Source organism: Cetorhinus maximus, unplaced genomic scaffold, assembly GCF_964194155.1.
Source record: "Cetorhinus maximus unplaced genomic scaffold, sCetMax3.hap1.1 HAP1_SCAFFOLD_214, whole genome shotgun sequence".
Classification (NCBI taxonomy): Eukaryota; Metazoa; Chordata; class Chondrichthyes; order Lamniformes; family Cetorhinidae; genus Cetorhinus; species Cetorhinus maximus.
Genome location: NW_027596186.1, coordinates 516,647 through 535,630, shown reverse-complemented (window position 1 = coordinate 535,630; position 18,984 = coordinate 516,647). Strand labels below are relative to the sequence as shown.

The 18,984-nt window shown below is 45.7% G+C and overlaps 1 protein-coding gene across 1 annotated transcript in view; it reads right to left on the bottom strand.

Annotated features, from left to right (window-relative positions):
• gpn1 (GPN-loop GTPase 1) overlaps positions 1–18,984 on the bottom strand; it is a 71,340-nt gene that overhangs the window by 2,894 nt on the left and 49,462 nt on the right. Inside the window, exons 8-12 of the mRNA XM_078535030.1 lie at positions 17,906–17,951; positions 16,999–17,145; positions 15,598–15,680; positions 10,173–10,212; positions 9,948–10,044 (exon numbers count right to left, since the gene is read on the bottom strand). Of these exons, the coding sequence (XP_078391156.1) occupies positions 9,948–10,044; positions 10,173–10,212; positions 15,598–15,680; positions 16,999–17,145; positions 17,906–17,951 (413 nt within the window). The remainder of the gene's footprint in view (positions 1–9,947; positions 10,045–10,172; positions 10,213–15,597; positions 15,681–16,998; positions 17,146–17,905; positions 17,952–18,984) is intronic.

The window sequence follows — 18,984 nt, the reverse complement described above, 5'->3', positions numbered from 1 at the left end:
CACTGTACAGTGCAGAGTGCCTTGTTTTAACATCTCGTCTGAATGATGGCACCTCCGACAGTGCTGCCTCAGTACTGCAGCGGGTTATCAGCCTAGATTTTCATACTCCTAGAGCAGGACATGAAGCCACAATCATCTGACTCAGAGCCAAGAATACTACTAACCAAAGGGCTGGGTCTAATGCTCCCCTGGTGGCTTCAAAAGCTGGGGAGGTTTGTTGTCTCTAGCAGGCAGGTGGACTGCTTGTTACCCTCCCATCGCTCCTGCCTCCACTGCAATTTTAAAAGCAGCAGGGGTAGCGTCAGGCATCCTGTCAGCCAGTGGGCCAATTGAAGCCCTGAAGTGAGTAATTGGGCAACTGATATTTAACCGGTGGCAGGAAAGGCCCATGCCAAACATCCAGCCTGGCGGGTTTCCCTGTGTGGACTGCTGGTGGGCAGGTTGGGAGTCCTTCCTTAATGGGCCCCTAGGCTCATCAGAGGAGCTCCCCCAAGGTTTTATGCTTGACCCCAGGTTGCCCACCCACCATGGCCTCACAAACTCTGGCTTACAACCTCTATCGCCAGAACCTGCTAGCTTGGAGGAAGTGGGAGGGGGATGACAGGGAGGGGGATGACGGGGAGGGGGATGACAGGGAGGGATAGAGAGAGAGTAAGAGAGGCGTGGTTGGGCGGCCAGTGAGAGGGAGACAGACAGCCACTTCTTTTCTCAACACATCACGCTCATTGTCCTGAGTTCACTGCTCTCTCCCTCCCTATAAAACCCCCAACCTATTCATGCCCATCTCTTTAACGCTGTATCTCATGCCTATTGTTTCTTTGTTATCACTCTCCGCCCAGATCAACCTTCCCCATTCCAAACCTACTTTATCTCCAACCCTTGTTAAAAAAACTACTGCAAATGCACTTGTCACTGCACTTGGCCCTCCGCTCACCACATTCTGCAGTTCCTGATTTGCTCAACCAAACCCTTACTTCCATTTTTGATGCCCTCTTTCCCAGTAAAACCATTGCTCTCACTCATCTGGCCAATTCCCCAATATGACCCTAAGTTAGGAACAAAGGAGCAGGAGTGGGCCATTCAGACCACCGAGTCTGCTCCATCCACTTCAATGCCTTTTTCCCACACTGACCCCATATTCCTTTATGTCACTGGGATTTAGAAATCTGTCAATACTGCTTTAAACATACTCAATGACTGAGCTTCCACAGCCTCTGGGTTTGAAAATTCCAAAGATTCACAACCCTCTGAGTAAAAAAAAATTTCTCCTCATTTCGGTCCCAAGTGGCTTCACCCCTTCCCCCCTATTTTGAGATTGTGTCCCCTGGTTCTAGACTCCCCAACCATCTACCCTGTTTATTCCTTTAAGTATTTTGTAGGTTTCAATGAGATCACCTCTCATTCTTCGAAACTCTAGAGAATACAGGCCCAGTTTCCCCAATCTCTCTTCACAAGACAGTCCTATCATCCCGGGAACAGGTCTGGTGAACCTTCGTTGCACTCCCTCTATGGCAATAATATCCCTCATAAGGTAAGGGTTAGGGTTGAACTGCACACAGTACTCCAGGTGCGGTCTAACCAAGGTTCTATACAAATGGAGCAAGACTTTGCTATTCCTATACTCAATTTCTCTCGCGATAAACATAGAAACAGAAAGTAGGAACAGGAATAGGCCATTTGCCCTTCGAGCCTGCTCCGCCATTCAATATGATCATGGCTGATCCTCTATCTCAACAGCGTACTCCTGCTCTCTCTCCCCATACCCATTGAAGCCTTTCTGGAAATCTATTTCCCTCTTAAACATATTGTGACTCAGCCTCCACAGCCTCTGTGATAGAGAATTCCACAGGTTCACCACCCTCTGAGTGAAGAAGTTTCTCCTCATCTTAGTCCTAAATGGTCTACCCTGTATCCTGAGACTGTGACCCCTTGTTCTAGACCCCCAGCTAGAGGAAATATCATCCCTGCATCCAGTCTGTCCATCCCTGTCAGAATTTTATATGTTTCAATGAGATCCCCCCTCATTCTTCTAAACTCCAGTGAATACAGGGCCTAGCTGACCCAATCTCTCCTCATACGACAATCCTGCCATCCAGGAATCAGTCTGGTGAACCTTCGCTGCACTCCCTCCAAGGCAAGTATATCTTTTCTTAGGTAAGGAGACCAAAACTGCACACAATACTCCAGGTGTGGTCTCCCCAGGGTTCTGTACAGCTACAGTAAGACATCCTTGCTCCTGTATTCAAGTCCTCTCGCAATGAAGGCCAACATACCATTTGCCTTCTTAATTGCTTGCTGCAGCTGCATGCTTACCTTCAGTGATTGGTGTACAAGGACACCCAGGTCCCTTTGTATATCAACATTTCCCAATCTATCACCATTTAAATAATACTCTGCCATTCTGTTTTTCATACCAAAGTGGATAACTTCACACTTATCCACGTTATACTGCATCTGCCATGTTTTTGCCCACTCACTCAACTTGTCTAAATCACCCTGAAGCCCCTTAACATTCTCCTCACCGCTCACATTCCCACTAATTTTCGCATCATCAGCAAACGTGGGAATATTACATTTGGTTCCCTCATCCAAATCGTTGATATATATTGTGAATAGCTGGGGCCCGAGCACTGATCCCTGCGGTACCCCACTAGTCACTGCCTGACACTCCGAAAAAGACCCATTTATTCCTACTCTGTTTCCTGTCTGCTAACCAATTCTCAATCCATGTCAATATATTACCCCCAATCCCATGTACTTTAATTTTACACTAACCTCTTATATGGAACTTTATCAAAAGCTTTCTGAAAATCCAAATACACCACATCTACTGGTTCTCCCTTATTTATTCTGCTAGTTACGTCCTCAAAAAACTCCAGTAGGTTTGTCAAACATGATTTCCCTTTCATAAATACATGTTGAGTTTGTCTAATCCCGTTGATATTTTGTAAGTGTCCTGTTATCACATCCTTTATAATAGAGTCTAGCATTTTCCCTCCTACTGAGGTCAGGCTAACCGGTCTGCAATTCCGTTTTCCTCCCTCCTCTTTTTAAAATAGGACAGTTACATTTGCCACCCTCCAATCTGCCAGGAGTGTTCCAGAATCTACAGAATTTTGGAACATGACAACCAACACATCCACTATTTCCACAGCCACCTCCTTTAATACCTTGGGATATAGATTATGAGGCCCTGGGGATTTATCGGCTTTCATCCCATTAATTTCTCCAGCACTTTTTTTTTAGTAATATTAATTTCCTTCAGTTCCTCCTTCTCACTAGGCCCTTGGATCCCTAGCATTTCTGGGAAGTTATTTGTGTCTTCCTCTGTGAAGAGAGTGCTAAAGTAGTTGTTTAATTGCTCTGCCATTTCCGTGTTCTCCGTTAGACATTCTCCTGTTTTGGACTGTAAGGGACCTACATTTGTCCTCACTAATCTTTCTCTTTTTACATATTTATAGAAGCTTTTGCAGCTCGCTTTTGTTCTTTGCAAGTTTACTCTCACTCTGATTAAGAGGAGAAAAATAATCTCTTGGCCCTCATTAAATTCTTTTGTTTGCCATGTTTGGGCTGCTTTTCCTGTTGTGTTTTTGTGCCAGAAAGGAATGTTTAACAGTTGCAATGCACACATTCGTTCCTTAAATATTAGCTATTGCTATCTATTGTCATGCCTTTTAATGAAGTTCCCCAATCTATCTTAGCCAACTCACGCCTCATATCTTCATAGTTCCTTTGCTTAGATTGAGGACCCTAGTTTCAGATTGGACTCGTTCACTTTCCATCCCAATGAAGAATTCTATCATGTTATGGTCACTGTTCCCTAAAGGATCCCACACATCAAGATTATTAATTAACCCCCTGTCATTGCACAATATCAAATGTAGAATAGTCCGTTCTCTAGTTGGCTCCTTGACGTACTGGTCTAAAAAAACCATCTCATACGCACTCCAGGGATTCTCCGCCACAGTATCATTGCTAATATTCCTCAAGGCTCCTTAGACAGCACCTTTCAAGCCCACGACCACTACAATCTAGAAGGACAAGGGCTGCAGACAGATGGGAACACCACCACCTGGAAGCTCCCCTCCAAGTCACTCACCATCCTGACTTGGAAATATATCGCCGTTCCTTCACTGTCGCTGGGTCAAAATCCTGGAACTCCCTCCCTAATAGCACTGTGGGAGTACCTACACCACATGGGCTGCAGCGGCTCAAGGCAGCAGCTCACCACCACCTTCTCAAGGGCAACTAGGGATGGGCATTAAATGCTGGCCCAGCCAGTGATGCCCATATCCCATAAATGAAATTGAAAAAAAAATTTGGTTTGCCCAATCTATATGTATATTCAAGTTACCCATGATTACTATAGCATCTTTGTTACATGCACCTCTCATTTCCTGTTTTAGTGCCATCCCCTGCCTTACCACTACTGTTTGGAGGCCTATAGACAACTCCTGCTAATGTTTTCTGCCCCTTGTTGCTTCTTAGCTCCACCCAGACTGATTCTACATCTAGATTTTCTGAGCCAATATCCTCTCTCACTATTGCATTAATTTCATTCTTAACTTACAACACCTCGCCACTTCCTTTTCCTTTTTACCTGTCCCTAAATATAGAGTACCTTTGGATGTTCAGTTGCCAGCCTTGGTTACCCTGCAGCCACATCTCTGTAATCGCATTTATATGGCACCCATTTACATCTATTTGTGCTGTTAATTCGTCTATCTTATTGCGAATGCTCCATGCATTTAGATACAGCACCTTTAGACTTGTCTTTTTAACGTTTTGACAAATCTTTTTTGAATTATGGCCCTATTTGCTGCTAACCCTGGTTTCCTCTTCCTTCCACTTTGGTTTCTACTTTTCTGCTTTTCATTCCTATCTTTGTTTCCCTCTCTTGTATCTCCCTGCTCAGGTTCCCACCCCCCCGACACTCTAGTTTAAACTCTCCCCTACAATATTAGCGAATACCCCTGCGAGGGTATTGGTCGGATGCTGGTCCCGGTCCTGCTGGGGTGCAACTCATCCAGCTTGTACAAGTCCCATCTTCTCCAGAATCGGTCCCAATGCCTCAGGAAGCTAAATCCCTCCCGTCATGCATTCATCTGGTCTATTCTCCTATTCCTGATCTCGCTAGCAGGTGGCATTGGGAGTAATCCTGAGATTACTACCTTGGAGGTCCTGCCTTTTAATTTATTTCCTAGCTCCCTATATTCTGCTTTCAGGACCTCATCCTTTTTACTTATGTCATTGGTACCAATGTGGACCATGACCTCTGGATGCTCACCCTACCCCTTCAGAATGTCCTGCAGCCACTCAGTGACCACCCTGACCCTGGCACCAGGGAGGCAGCATACCATCCTGGTGTCACATCTGCAGCTGGAGAAATATCTATCTGTTCCCTTTACGATAGAATCCCCTATCACTATTGCTCTCCCACTCATTTCTTCTCCCCACTGTACAACTGAAACAAATGTAGTGCCATGGACTTGGCACTTGCTGCATTCCCCTAAGAAACCATCTGCCTAGCAGTATCCAAAACAGAAAATCTGTTAGAGGGAGAGATGGGCCAAGGGGACTCTTATGCTACCTGTTGGGTGCTTTTACTCTATCTGGCAGTCACCCATTCCCTTTCTGCCTGTGCACTCTTTACCTGCGGAGTGACCACCTCACTGTACATGCTATCCACAATGATCTCATCCTTGCAGATGCTCCACAGTGACTCCAGCTGCAGCTCTAGCTCCAAAAAGCGGATTTCAAGTAGCTGCAGCTGGAGACACTTCCGGCACACGTTGCCCTGGACATTGGAAATGTCCCCGACTTCCCACATCACACAGGAAGAGCATTCCACTTGACTGAGCTGCCCTACCATGACTTATCATTAAATGACTCCCTTTACTTTTACTTCCTCTAGTTAAGGACAGAAAAAATACTCACCAGGTCCTACTTACCAAGGCCACTGTTTTTCTTTGAGGAAAGGTAGAAAATGAAAGAATCTTTCTTTCCCTCTTCATCGAACGCCCTCTCTCACCAAACTTCAACTTCAGCACTCTAACGCAGTCCAAAGCAGCACCGTAGATTGCCTGCTTTTATGCTTTTTGAATCTAGCATCTGAAAACCTGTTTAAACCAGCTATGTAATTAACTAGCTGCAGCTGTAGAGCCTGTATAACCCGTTTAAAAGCTCGACTAAAACTTACCTTGTGGCTCAGTTCATAGCACCCTCGCCTTTGAATCAGAGGGTTGTGGGTTCATGTCCCACTCCCGGAAACCAAGAACTATGATTGTACTCGAACGAGTTGCAATCTGTGACTGTTGATAACTCGAAAGAGTTCCAACCCAAACAGCAACTTTTAGTTAATTGCTAAATTAAAGACAGACTAGACTTTTAGATAGAAATTAACCCTTAAAAGTCCCTCTCTCATCAAGCTCTAATGCAGTCCAAACAAACCATTAGCCTTCCAAGTTGCTTGCTGCACCTGCATGTTAGCCTTCAGTGACTTATTGATGAAGATACCCAGGTTCCTTCATACATTTTTTTCTTCTATTAGTTTACGGGATGTGGGCTTCACGGGCTGGGCCAGCATTTATTGCCCATCCCTAATTGCCCTTGAGAAGGTGGTGGTGAGCTGCCTTCTTGAACTGATGCAGTCCATGTGGTGTAGGTACACCCACAGTGCTGTTAGGGAGGGAGTTCCAGGCTTTGACCCAGTGACAGTAAAGGAACGGCCATATATTTCTAAGTCAGGATGGTGAGTGGCTTGGAGGGGAACTTCCAGGTGGTGGTGTTCCCAAGTTTTTGCTGCCCTTGTCCTTTAGATGGTTGCAGTCATGGGTTTGGAAGGCGCTGCCTTAGGAGCCTTGGTGAGTTTCTGCAATGCATCTTGTAGATGGTACATACTGCTGCCACTGTGTGTCGGTGGTGGAGGGAGTGAATGTTTGTGGATGTGGTGCCAATCAAGCGGGGCTGCTTTGTCCTGGGTGGTGGTATCAATCTTCTTGAGTGTTGATGGAGCTGCACTCATCCAGGCAAGTGGAGAATGTACCAACACATTATTGACTTGTGCCTTGTAGCTAGTGGACAGGCTTTGGGGAGTCGGGAGGTAAGTTACTCTCCACAGGATTCCTAGCCTCTGACCTGCTCTTGTAGTCACAGTATTTATGTGTTCAGTTTCTGGTCAATGGTAACCTCCAGGATGTTGATAGTGGGGGATTCAGTGATGGTAATGCCATTGCATGTCAAGGGGCGATGGTTAAGTTCTCTCTTGTTGGAGATGGTCATTGCCTGTCACTTGTATGGCATGAATGTTACTTGCCACTTGTCAGCCCAAGACTGGATATTGTCCAGGTCTTGCTGCATTTGGACATGGACTGCTTCAGTATCTGAGGAGTCGCGAATGGTGCTGAACATTGTTCACTGATGATTGCACATCACCACTTCTGACCTTATGATGGAAGGAAGGTCATTGATGAAGCAGCTGAAGATGGTTGGACCCAGGACACGACCCTGAGGAACTCCTGCAGTGATGTCCTGGAACTGAGATGACTGACCTCCAACAGCCACAACCATCTTCTTTGGTGCTAGGTATGACTCCAACCAGTGGAGAGTTTTCCCCCCAGGTTCCCATTGACTCCTGTTTTCTTAGGGCCTCTTGATGCCCCACACAGTCAAATGCTGCCTTGAAGTCAAGGGCAGAAACTCTCACCTCCCCTCGGGAGTTCAGCTCTTCTGTCCATGCTTGAACCAAGGCTGTAATGAGGTCAGGAGATGGCAAAACCCAAACTGAGCAGTGAGCATGTTATTGTTAAGCAAGTGCTGTTTGATAGTGCTGTTGATGATCCTTCCATCCCTTTACTGTTGATCGAGAGTAGACTGATGGGCAGTAATTGACCGGGTTGGATTTCTCCTGCTTTGTGTACAGGACATACCTGGGCAATTTTCCACATAGCCAGGTAGATGCCAGTGTTGTGGCTGTACTGGAACAGCTTGGCTAGGGGTGCGGCAAGTTCTGGAGCACTCGTCTTCAATGCTATTGCCAGAATATTGTCAGGGCTCCTAGTCTTTGCAGTGTCCAGTGTCTTGATATCACGTGGAGTGAATCGAATTGACTGAAGACTGGCATCTGTAATGTGGGGGACCTCTGCAGGAGGCCAAGATCGATCACCCACTCGGCACTTCTAGCTGAAGATTGTTGCAAATGTTTCAGCCTTATCTTTTGCACTGATGTATTGGGCTCCTCCATCATTGAGGTTGGGGATATTTGTGGAGCCTCCTGCTCCAGTGAGTTGTTTAATTGTCCACCACCATTAACGACTGGATGTGACAGGACTGCAGAGCTTAGATCTGATCCGTTGGTTGTGGGGTCACTTAGCTCTGTCTATCACTTGCTGCTTATGCTGTTTGGCATGCAAGTAGTCCTGTGTTGTAGCTCTACCAGGTTGACACCTCATTTTTAGTTATGCCTGGTGCTGCTCCTGGTACGCCCGCCTGCACTCTTCGTTCAAACAGTGTTGATCCTCTGGCTCGGTGGTAATGGTAGAGTGGGGGATATGTCGGTCCACGAGGTTACAGATTGTGTTTGAGTACAATTCTGCTGCTGCCGATGGCCCACAGCACCTCATGGTTTGCCAGTCGAGTTGCTAGATCTGCTCGAAATCTTTCCCATTTAGCAATGTGGTATCCTCAATGTGAAGATTTGAGGACTTCACCTCCACTACGACTGTGCTGTGGTTATTCAGGTTGGTGAGAATGAGGTCAAGTATGTTTTTCCCTCTTGTTGGTTCCCTCACACCTGCCGCAGACCCAGTCTAGCAGCTATGTCCTTTCGGACTCAGCCAGCTCAGTCTGTAGTGGTGCTACCGAGCCACTCTTGGTGATGGACATTGAAGTCCCCACCCAGAGTACATTCTGCACCCTTGCCACCCTCAGTGCTTCTTCCAAGTGGTGTTCAGCATGGAGGAGCATTGATTCACCGGCTGAGGGAGGGCAGTACGTGGTAGTCAACAGGTTTCCTTGTCCATGTTTGACCTGATGCCATGAGACTTCATGGGTCCGGAGTCGATGTTAAGGACTCCCAGGGCAACTCCCTCCCGACTGTATACCACTGTGCTGCCACCTCTGCTGGTTCTGTCCTGCCAGTGGGACAGGGATGGTGATGGTGATGTTGGTAAGGAATGATTCCGTGGGTATGACTATGTCAGGCTATTGACTCGTCTGTGAGACAGCTCTCTCAATTTTGGCACTAGCCCCCAGATGTTAGTGAGGAGGACTTTGCAGGGTCGACAGGGCTGAGTTTGCCGTTGTCGTTTCCGGTGCCTAGGTCGATGCCGGGTGGTCCATCCAGTTTCATTCCTTTTTATAGACTTTGCAGCGGATGCAACTGAGTGTCTCGTTCGGCTATTTCAGGGGGCATTTAAGAGTCAACCACATTGCTGTGGGTCTGGAGTCACATGTAGGCCAGACCAGGTAAGGACAGCAGATTTCCTTCCCTAAAGGACATTAGTGAACCAGATAGGTTTTTACAACGAACAGCAATGGTTTCATATCCCCCTCTCTACTATTACCACCAAGCCAGGGGATCAACACCGGTTCAGTGAAGAGTGCAGGAGGGCATGCCAAGTGTAGCACCAGGAATACCTAAAAATGAGGTGTCAACTTCGTGAAGCTATAACACAGGACTACTTGCGTACCAAACATTTCAATGGTCATCAGTTCAAATTTCACCATCTGCTGTGGTGGGATTTGAACCCGGGTCCTCAGCTCATTACTCTGAGTCTCTGGAATACTAGTCCAGTGACAATACCACTACATCACCGATCCCAGAACTCCATGTTTGAATCCCTCCAATCAGGTTTCTGTCCCTGCCACAATACCAAAATAGCTCTTATCAAAGTCAGAAATTTGAATTTTCCTTCTACATCCTCTCAATCTTTGACATGGCTACTTACCACTAGCATGAATGTGGCTAGAATCCATGGCAACATCCCCCATATCTCTCCGTAACTGCTCCAGCTGCTCTTCTCTTTTCTTCATCTCTGCCTCAGCCTGGAACAGACAGGAGAGAACAAGGGATTAAGCAGGCCCAGCAAACAAAGAGAGGAAAAGGCCCATGGGGGAAAGAGAGCAGAGCAAAGGGAATAGGCCCTAGCCTCTATCTATAAAGATTCACTCACCAGATCCTGTCGCAGTCTCTCATAATGCGGTCTATATTCACTGTGGGGAGATGAACAGAGTTTAATTAACCAACATCCCTCACCTATCAGAGTACCACACCCACCATGTCTCCCCTCCACACACAAACCACCTCTGTATAGCCACAATCACAGTAACAACTCCCCTATAGATCCTTCACACAGACAGCCTCTGCATCTCAAATCAGTGCCCCCCTCCCATAACCCACCACACAAAGTCAGCCCCAACTCAGTGACACCACCAGCACCCATAGCAACCCGGAGCCACCCCATCCACAGTGACGTCACCCATAGACCCACCCAACACAGTGACACCCCTATATCATACCATCCAGTCCCTCTCCAGGTGTTTGTTGGGGGGGTGGGGGGGGGGGGCGGGGAAGAGAGAGAATCAGGGGCCAGTCCCTCCCCAGGTGTGGCGTGGATTATACTGGCATGGATTAAGGATAGGGTAACAGGCAGAAAACAGAGTATGAATAAACAGGTCATTCCTGTGTTGGTAGGTTGTGACTAGTGGGGTACTGCAAGGATCAGTACTTGGGGCCCAGCTGTTCACAATGATTTGGACGTGAGGACCAAATGTAGTATTTCCAGGTTTGCAGATGGCACAAAGCTAGGTGGGAGTGTGTGCTGTGAGAAAGATGCAAAGCAGATTCAAAGGAATTTGGACAGGCTTGACGAGTGGGCAAGAACGTGGCAGATAGACTATAATGTGGAAAAATGTAAGGTTATGCACTTTCGTAGGAGCAATATATGTGCAGAATATTTCTTAAATGGTGAGATTAGAAAGTGCAGATGTACAAAGGAACCTGGCTGTCCATGTCAGTCAGTCACTGAAAGCTAACGTGTAGGTGCAGCAGGCAATGAGGAAGGTGAGTGGAATGTTAGCCTTTATCGCAAGAGGATTTGAGTACAGGAGTAGCAAAGTCTTGCTTCAATTGTGTAGAAGCTTGGTTAGACCGCACCTGGAGTACTGTGTGCAGTATTGGTCCCCTTACCTAATATGGGGCAAGTCACTTAGGACCAAGATGAAGAGAAATCTTTTTACTCAGAGGGTTGTGAATCTTTGGAATTCTCTACCCCAGAGGGCTGTGGAAGCTCAGTCATTAAGTATGTTTAAAGCAGAGTTGGACAGATTTCTAAATACCAATGAAATAAAGGGATATGGGGTTAGTGTGAGAAAAAGGCATCAAAGTGGATGATCAGCCACGATCATACTGAATCATATTGAATGGTGGAGCTGGCTTGATGGGCTGAATGACCTACTACTGCTCCTATGTTCCTCCCCGGGTGAGGGGGGTACGGGGCCCAGTCTCTCTCCAGGAAGTAAACAGAAGCCATGACAGGGCAGCTCAGTTACTGGAATGTGTATCCTGTAACATGTGGGAAGTTGTGGACACTAGCGGTGTCCTAGATGACCACATGTGTAGGAAGTGTCACCGACTGCAGAGCCTTGAGCTCCAGATTTCAGAGCTTGAACAGCGGTTATGTGGATCGCACATTCAGAGAGGTGGTCACATCGCAGGTTAAGAGCCTGGAGGCAGAAAGGGAATGGGTGACCATCAGGCAGTCCAAGAGAACTAGGCAGGTAGTGCAGGAGTCCCATGGGGTCCCACTTGCCAATTGGTTTTCCATTTTGGATACCGGTGAGGGCGTTGGTTCCTCGGAGGACTGCAGTTAGACCCAAGTTTGTGGCACCACAGGCAGCTCTGCTGTACAGGAGGGGAGGAAGAAGAAAGGAAGAGCAGTAGTGATAAGGGATTTGTTAGTTAGGGGAACAGACAGGTGTTTCTGTGGCCGTAGACATAATTCCAGGATGGTGTGTTGCCTCTTTGGTGCCAGGGTCAAGAATGTCACAGGACATTCTTTTGGAGCGGGCAGGGTGATCAGCCAGAGGTTGTGGTCCACGTTGGTGCCAATGACTTAGGTAGGAAAGGGGATGAGGTCCTGAAAGCAGATTTTAGGGAGCTAGGAAGATTGAAAAGCAGGATCGCTAAGGCAGTAATCTCAGGATTACTCCCAGTCCCACGTGCAAGCAAGTACAGAAATAGGAGAATTGAGCGAATAAACACGTGGCTGGAAAGCTGATATAGGAGGGGGGGGCATCAGATTTCTGAGGCATGGAGAGCAGTTCTGGGGAAGGTGGGACCTGTACAAGCCGGACGGCCTACACCTGAACAGGACTGGGACGAATATCCTCACAGGGAGATTTGCTAGTGCTGTTGGTGGGAGTGGGGTTTAAACCAGATTGGCAGGGGCAGGGAGCCCGAGGGCAAACTCAGAGCAGGGAACGGGAGATTGGAAATTAGTGAGCGACTCTGAAAGACAGAAACAGCACAGGAATTTGGCAGCGTTATAAGGTATATATGTAAATGCAAGGGGTATAGCAAATAAAGCCAACGAGCTGAGGGCACAGATAGTCACGGCAGCACGATATCATTGCTATAACGGAAACTTGGCTTAAAGAGGGACAAAAATGGCAACTCAAGAGCCCTGGATATAGAGTTTTCAGGCAGGATAGAGAGGGGGATAAAAAAGGTTGGGGTGTAGTATTATTGGCTAAGAAATCAATTCCACTTGTGAGGAGGGATGATATACTAAATGAATCAACAAATGAGGCAACATGGGTTGAGCTCAGAAATAAAAAAAGGGGCAGCCACACTGTTAGGAGTGTACTACAGACCCCCAAATAGTGACAGGGAGATAGAAGAGCAAAATATGTAGGCAAATTTCTGAATGCAGAAACAATAGGGCAGTAATAGCGGGAGATTTCAACTATCTTAACGTCAACTGGGATATGAACATTGTGATGGGCGCAGAGGGTGCAAAATTCTTGAAAAGCATCCAAAAGAAATTTTTTAGCCAGCGCATAACAGGCCCAATGAGAGGGGGGGCAATTCTAGATTTAATCTTAGGAAATGAAGCAGGGCAAGTGGACGAAATAGCAGTGGGGGACCACTTTGGAGATAATGACCATTAATACAGTTAGACTTAGCATCATTATGAAAAAGGATAAAGTTAGAACAGGAGTAAAAGTTCTAAATTGGGAACAGACAAATTTTACAAATCAGAGAGGTGAGCTGGTGAGAGTGGACTGGATACAGCTACTAGAAGGGAAAAGAGTGTCAAATCAGAGGGAGGCATTCAAAAGCGAGATTCTACAGGCACAGTGCAGACATGTCTCCCCAAAGAGAAAGGCTGGTACTGCCAAATCTAGAGCCCCCTGGTTATCCAGAAGCACACAGGGTAAGGTAAAGCAGGGAAAGAAAGCTTACAACAGTCACAAAAAAGCTTAATACCGTCGAAAGCCTAGAGGAATATGGAAAGTACAGGGGTGAAGTAAAGAAGGAAATTAGGAAAGCAAAGAGAGGATACAATAAAATACTGACAGGTAAAATCAAAGAAAACGCAAAGATGTTTTAGCAGTACATGAAGTGCAAGAGAATAACTAAGGAAAGGGTAGGACCTATTAGAGATGTACATGGTAATTCATGCATTGATGCTGAAGATGTGGGCAGGGTTCTCAATGAGTACTTTGTTTCTGTCTTCACTAAGGAGAGGGATGATGCAGACATTCTAGTTAAAGAGGAGCAGTGTGAAATATTAGGCACAATAAGCACAGTGAGAGAGGACATACTGGAGGGACTGGCATCCTTGAAGGTGGATAAATCACCAGGGCCGGATGGATTGTATCCCAGGCTGTTAGAGGAAGCCGGGGAGGAAATACTGGACGCTCTGAGGATCATTTTCCAATCCTCGCTAGATACAGGTGAGGTACCAGAGGATTGGAGGTCTGCGAACGTTGTATCATTATTTAAAAAGGGTGCGAGGGATAGGCCAGAAAATTATAGGCCGGTCAGTCTGACTTGGTGGGCAAATTGTTGGAATCAATTCTGAGACACAGGATAAACTGTCACTTCGAAAGGTATGGAATGATCAGGGATAGTCAGCACGGTTTTGTTAGCGGAAGGTCGTGTCTTACTAATTTAGTCAAATTTTTTGAGAAGTAACAAGAAGCATTGATGAGGGTAGTGCAGTGGATGTTGTCTACATGAATTTTAATAAGACAGGAAAGACCTCTAGCTGAGGGGTCAATTACCAGAAGTACTGCAGCTGTACAGGGCCTTGGCGAGACCAAATCTGGAATACTGTGTACAGATTGGTCTCCTTATTTTAAAAAAAGATAACTGTTTTAGAAACAGGTCAGAGAAGGTTCACTGGACTCTTGCTGGGATGAAGGACTTATATTATGAAGAAAAGTTGAACAGGTTGGGATATACCTAATGGAGTTTAGAAGAATGAGAGGTGATCTTATTGAAACATATAAGATGCAGAGGTGACTTGACAGGGTGGATACCCAGAGGATGTTCCCTCTTGTGGGGGAGACTAAAACTACAGAACATAGTTTAAAAATAAGAGGTCTCCCTTTTAAGACAGAGATGAGGAGAATTTTTTTTCTTCCAAAGGGTGACTGGTGTGTGGCATTCTCTTCCCCAGAAAGTAGTGGAGGCTGTGTTTTTAAATTTATTCAAGGCAGAGTTAGACAGATTTTTGTTAGGCAAAAGGGTCAAGGGTTATGGAAAGTACACAAATGGAGTTAAGACCACAACCAGATCAGCCATGATCTTATTGAACGGTTGAGCAGGCTCAAAAGGCCAAATGGCATACTCCTGTTTCTATGTTCCTGTGGACTGGTAATCCAGAAGCCCAGGCTATTGTTCTAGGCACAAGGGTTCAAATCCCACCACAGCAACTGGTGGAACTTGAATTTAATTAATAATCTGGAATAGAAAAGCCAGTCTCAGTAATGGTGACTAAGAAACCATTGTCAATTGTCGTAAAAACCCATCTGGTTCACTGATGTCCTTTAGGGAAGGAAATCTGCTGTCCTTACCTGGTCTGGCCTACATGTGACTCCAGACCCACAGCAATGTGGTTGGCTCTTAACTGCCCTCTGAAATGGTGTGACAAACCACTCAGTTCACAGGCAATTAGGGATGGGTAATGAATGCTGGGCTTAGCAGCGACACCCACATCCCATGAAAGAATAATTTTTTTAAAATTTCATTTTATAAACACGAGAGGACATGGCTTTAGGGTGAAGGGGGAAAGGTTTAGGGGGGACATTAGGGGGAACTTCTTCACTCAGAGAGTGGTGAGAGTGTGGAATGAGCTACCATCTGACGTGGTAAATGCGGGCTCACTCTTAAGTTTTAAGAATAAATTGGATAGATACATGGATGGGAGAGGTCTGGAGGGTTATGGACTGGGTGCAGGTCAATGGGACTGGCGGAATAATATTTCAGCACAGACTAGAAGGGCCGATTGGCCTGTTTTCTGTGCTGTAGGGTTCTATGGTTCTATGGTTCATCTACACCGCCAAACATCACTCAGTTGCCATGCTCACGTTTCATACTCGGCCGCAGCATCAGCGACCTGCTGGAGAAAACCATCCATCCCACTGCCGTCGACTGCCGATACCCCAACCACCTGACAAAAACAACAGGCGTTAGAGCAATCCGATAGCCACATTCCCCACACCCCTCCCAGGACCTCCACCAACACCTCATCTTCATCTGTAAACCCATATATCAAGTCTAATCAGGATATTCAGCAATGAGGGAAGGGAGGGGTTTATTGTGGAGCCTGATCCCACCACAGTGCGTTTCCCAGCAAAACTCATTGGCAACAAACATGGAACAGTATCTTGGCTCCTCCTTTTAATCCAGCACAGCTCATCATCATAGAAGCCAACAGTGTACAAGAGGGCCATTTGGCCCACCATGCCTGTACCAGCTCTTTGAAAGATTATCCGACTCACAAGCGGTAGAAGGAGTGGATCATATTGCCCATTGAGCCTGTTCCGCTGATCTTGGACTTTTACTCCACTTTCCCACCCCCTCCTCATACGCCTCGATTCCCTGGGACCTCAAAAATCTGTCTATCGAGCCTTAAACATTCAATTATGGCACATCCACAACCCTCTAGGACCTTCATTCCTCATCGCACTCAGGTCTCAACTCTACTCCCACTCTGTGCGGTAGCAAAACCTGCCTGCTTTTATAGCGGAATTAGGTGTTAGAATTAGCCATTCAGTTCACAGGCAATTAAGGATGGGCAACAAATGTTGGGCTTGGCAGCGACGCCCACAACCCATGAAAGAATAATTTTGTGGGCCTCTCTGCCAAGCCTAGCATTTGTTGCCTATCCCTAATTGCCTATGAACTGAGTGGCTAATTCTAACACCTAATTCAAACTGTTAAATCAACTTCCTGCTACAATAATTAACACCTATTCAGGATCACTTTCAATTGTTTGACAGATCTCATTACTGCCTTGCTCCAAATGTGACAAAAGGGCTAAATTCCAGAGGTAAGACGAGTGACTATCCTGGTCATCAAGGCAACACATGGAGATGTGTGGCATCAAGGGCCTCTTGTGAAACCGAAGTCAATGGGAATCAGGGTGAAACTCTCCAATGGTTGGAATCATACTGAGCACATACCACCCTTCCTTCGAAAACCCATTTATTATTTCTGTTAATAGCTTTTACGTTCCCTTTTATGTTAGCTGCTGTTCTCAACTTTCTCTTTGTCCTTCAGTTCTCCCCTGTACTTTTCTACATTTATCTTGGTTCATGACTGTATCATGAACCTGACAGTTAGAAGCCTCCTTTAGAGAATGATCAGGAAACTGAGACTGGTCTCAACCCTCCAACTAACAATAGGAGTAAGACAGAAAAACAGGAGATGAGGAAAATAAAGTGGAGAAAGACTAAGAATGTGCTAAAATATAGCACACAATTCACCCGCAGTTTGCTGTAGAATTCATCCAGGACAAGACTCATGGAGCGCGTCAGGTTACTGGCAAATGTCGTCTCCTGGTTCAGTGCATCCTGAAAAGTTTCAAAATCTTTCATCCACTCCACGGCAAAGCAATGGTCCACAATATCGATCTACAATCACAGTGACAGGGTATTTATCAATGTACAATCACAGTGACAGGGTATTTATCAATGTACAATCACAGTGACAGGGTATTTATCAATGTACAATCACAGTGACAGGGTATCAATGTACAATCACAGCAGCAGGCTTTCTCCTGAAGAAAGTGGGAGCAGGAGGCTTTCTAGTTATAACAAACCAATTCTTCTTCAGACATTAATCTACCCGCTCGCCAAATCCCTCCACAACATGCACATGGCTCCCTGCTACCCACATCCCCACTTGGTGGCTATATTCCCGTCAAATCCCAACTGGTCATTTTCTCACTATACCCCCTAACCCCACCTCTCACCATATTCCTTAATCTCATCTACCCACCCACTGCCTTTATCCTCAATCCCACTTAACTATTGTCCCATAGCATTCAATTACTCCCTCTACATTGTCCCATCAAACACTCCCAGGGCAATACAGCATGTGGTTAGATACAGAGTAAAGCTCCCCATACACTGTCCCTAAGTATGTCCAAGACCCACCTTTCAAAAACTGACCCACTATGATAAAGCTCAGTATTTCCTGTTATCCACTCCAGCCATTATGTAGCCTGATTAACTGGTGTGAGGCTCTACTGGACCCAGCCACTGTTGGTCCTTTACAGCCAGAAGGAGACACTTAGTCCGTCTGACTGGGACACCACTGAACACAAGTCAAGAGGTGAAAGGTCAGTGAGTGACCCCTACATTGCCCCAACCAGGTTGAAATGTTTCTTACCTTATTCATGACGACAATGAATGGCAGTCTGGTCTTGTAGAGAATACTAAAAAGGGAGAGAGTGACATTATAGTCTAACTTAAAAGTGCCATTGTAGATCCAGGAAATGGACAACCCAATGCATTTACGAAACAGGTTTACACAGAGTCAGTATGAGCAGAGATCAGATATAGAGAAACGGACCGGGGGGAGATAGAAACAGGGGAGGGGGGGTGGGGGGTGGAGATAGAAAACGGGGATTGTCATGAAGCTATTAATATGTATAATATTTTGGAAAATATTTTTCTTTTAAAATGGAGGTTTCATCTGCTGGTGTATCTTAACTGGATTAAAGACAGCCAGTCTGGGTGCTTTGATATGTACTAGTTTTGAGATGTAAAGAGAGAGAGAGATAGAGTGTATTTGCATTTTTTGAATAGAGAATTTAAGTGGGGTGAAAACTTGACGCCTATCTAGCAGCTACCAAGCATTATGTTTATATTACTAATAAAATTTGGTACAATGAATGTGGTTTCATTGTTAAAAGGTAAAGTTCAAAGAGACTGGTGAGGCAATGACAAATTTGAATTCAATCAGTGGTGGTCGGTATAACTTCAGTAGTTTTCGGGTGTTCAGGGCAGAGGCAAAGAAAGATCAAAAGGCAGCTGTAAACCTCTAACTGGCTCCACAGTGAAAATAACCTCATTTTGAATTCATAAGGTGAAAATGCTTTGCCTGGTGTTTGGTTAAGTCTATGGGTTGCTGTTGCCTTAACGGAGACTAATTTGGGAATTTGTAGTAGTAATTTGTAGCCATGTGTATATATTTTAACCTGTGTAAATTAATAAAATGTTTCAATTAGTTTAATGTAAAGCCTCGAGAACTGATGGTCTGATTCCTGAATTTAGAGTCGCATCTCAAACATAACACTTAAAATTATAGGTTATGACAGTTGTTTAAATCCCTCTGGGATTTTTAAATAACTCCGCTTTACCAACTGCATCGGTCATAACAATTGGGAGCTGTGCCAGGGTAAATTATATTTCTAATTCCTCAATTGGTGAGGAATCGGTGAATCTTAAACTTATGAGTACGAGAGG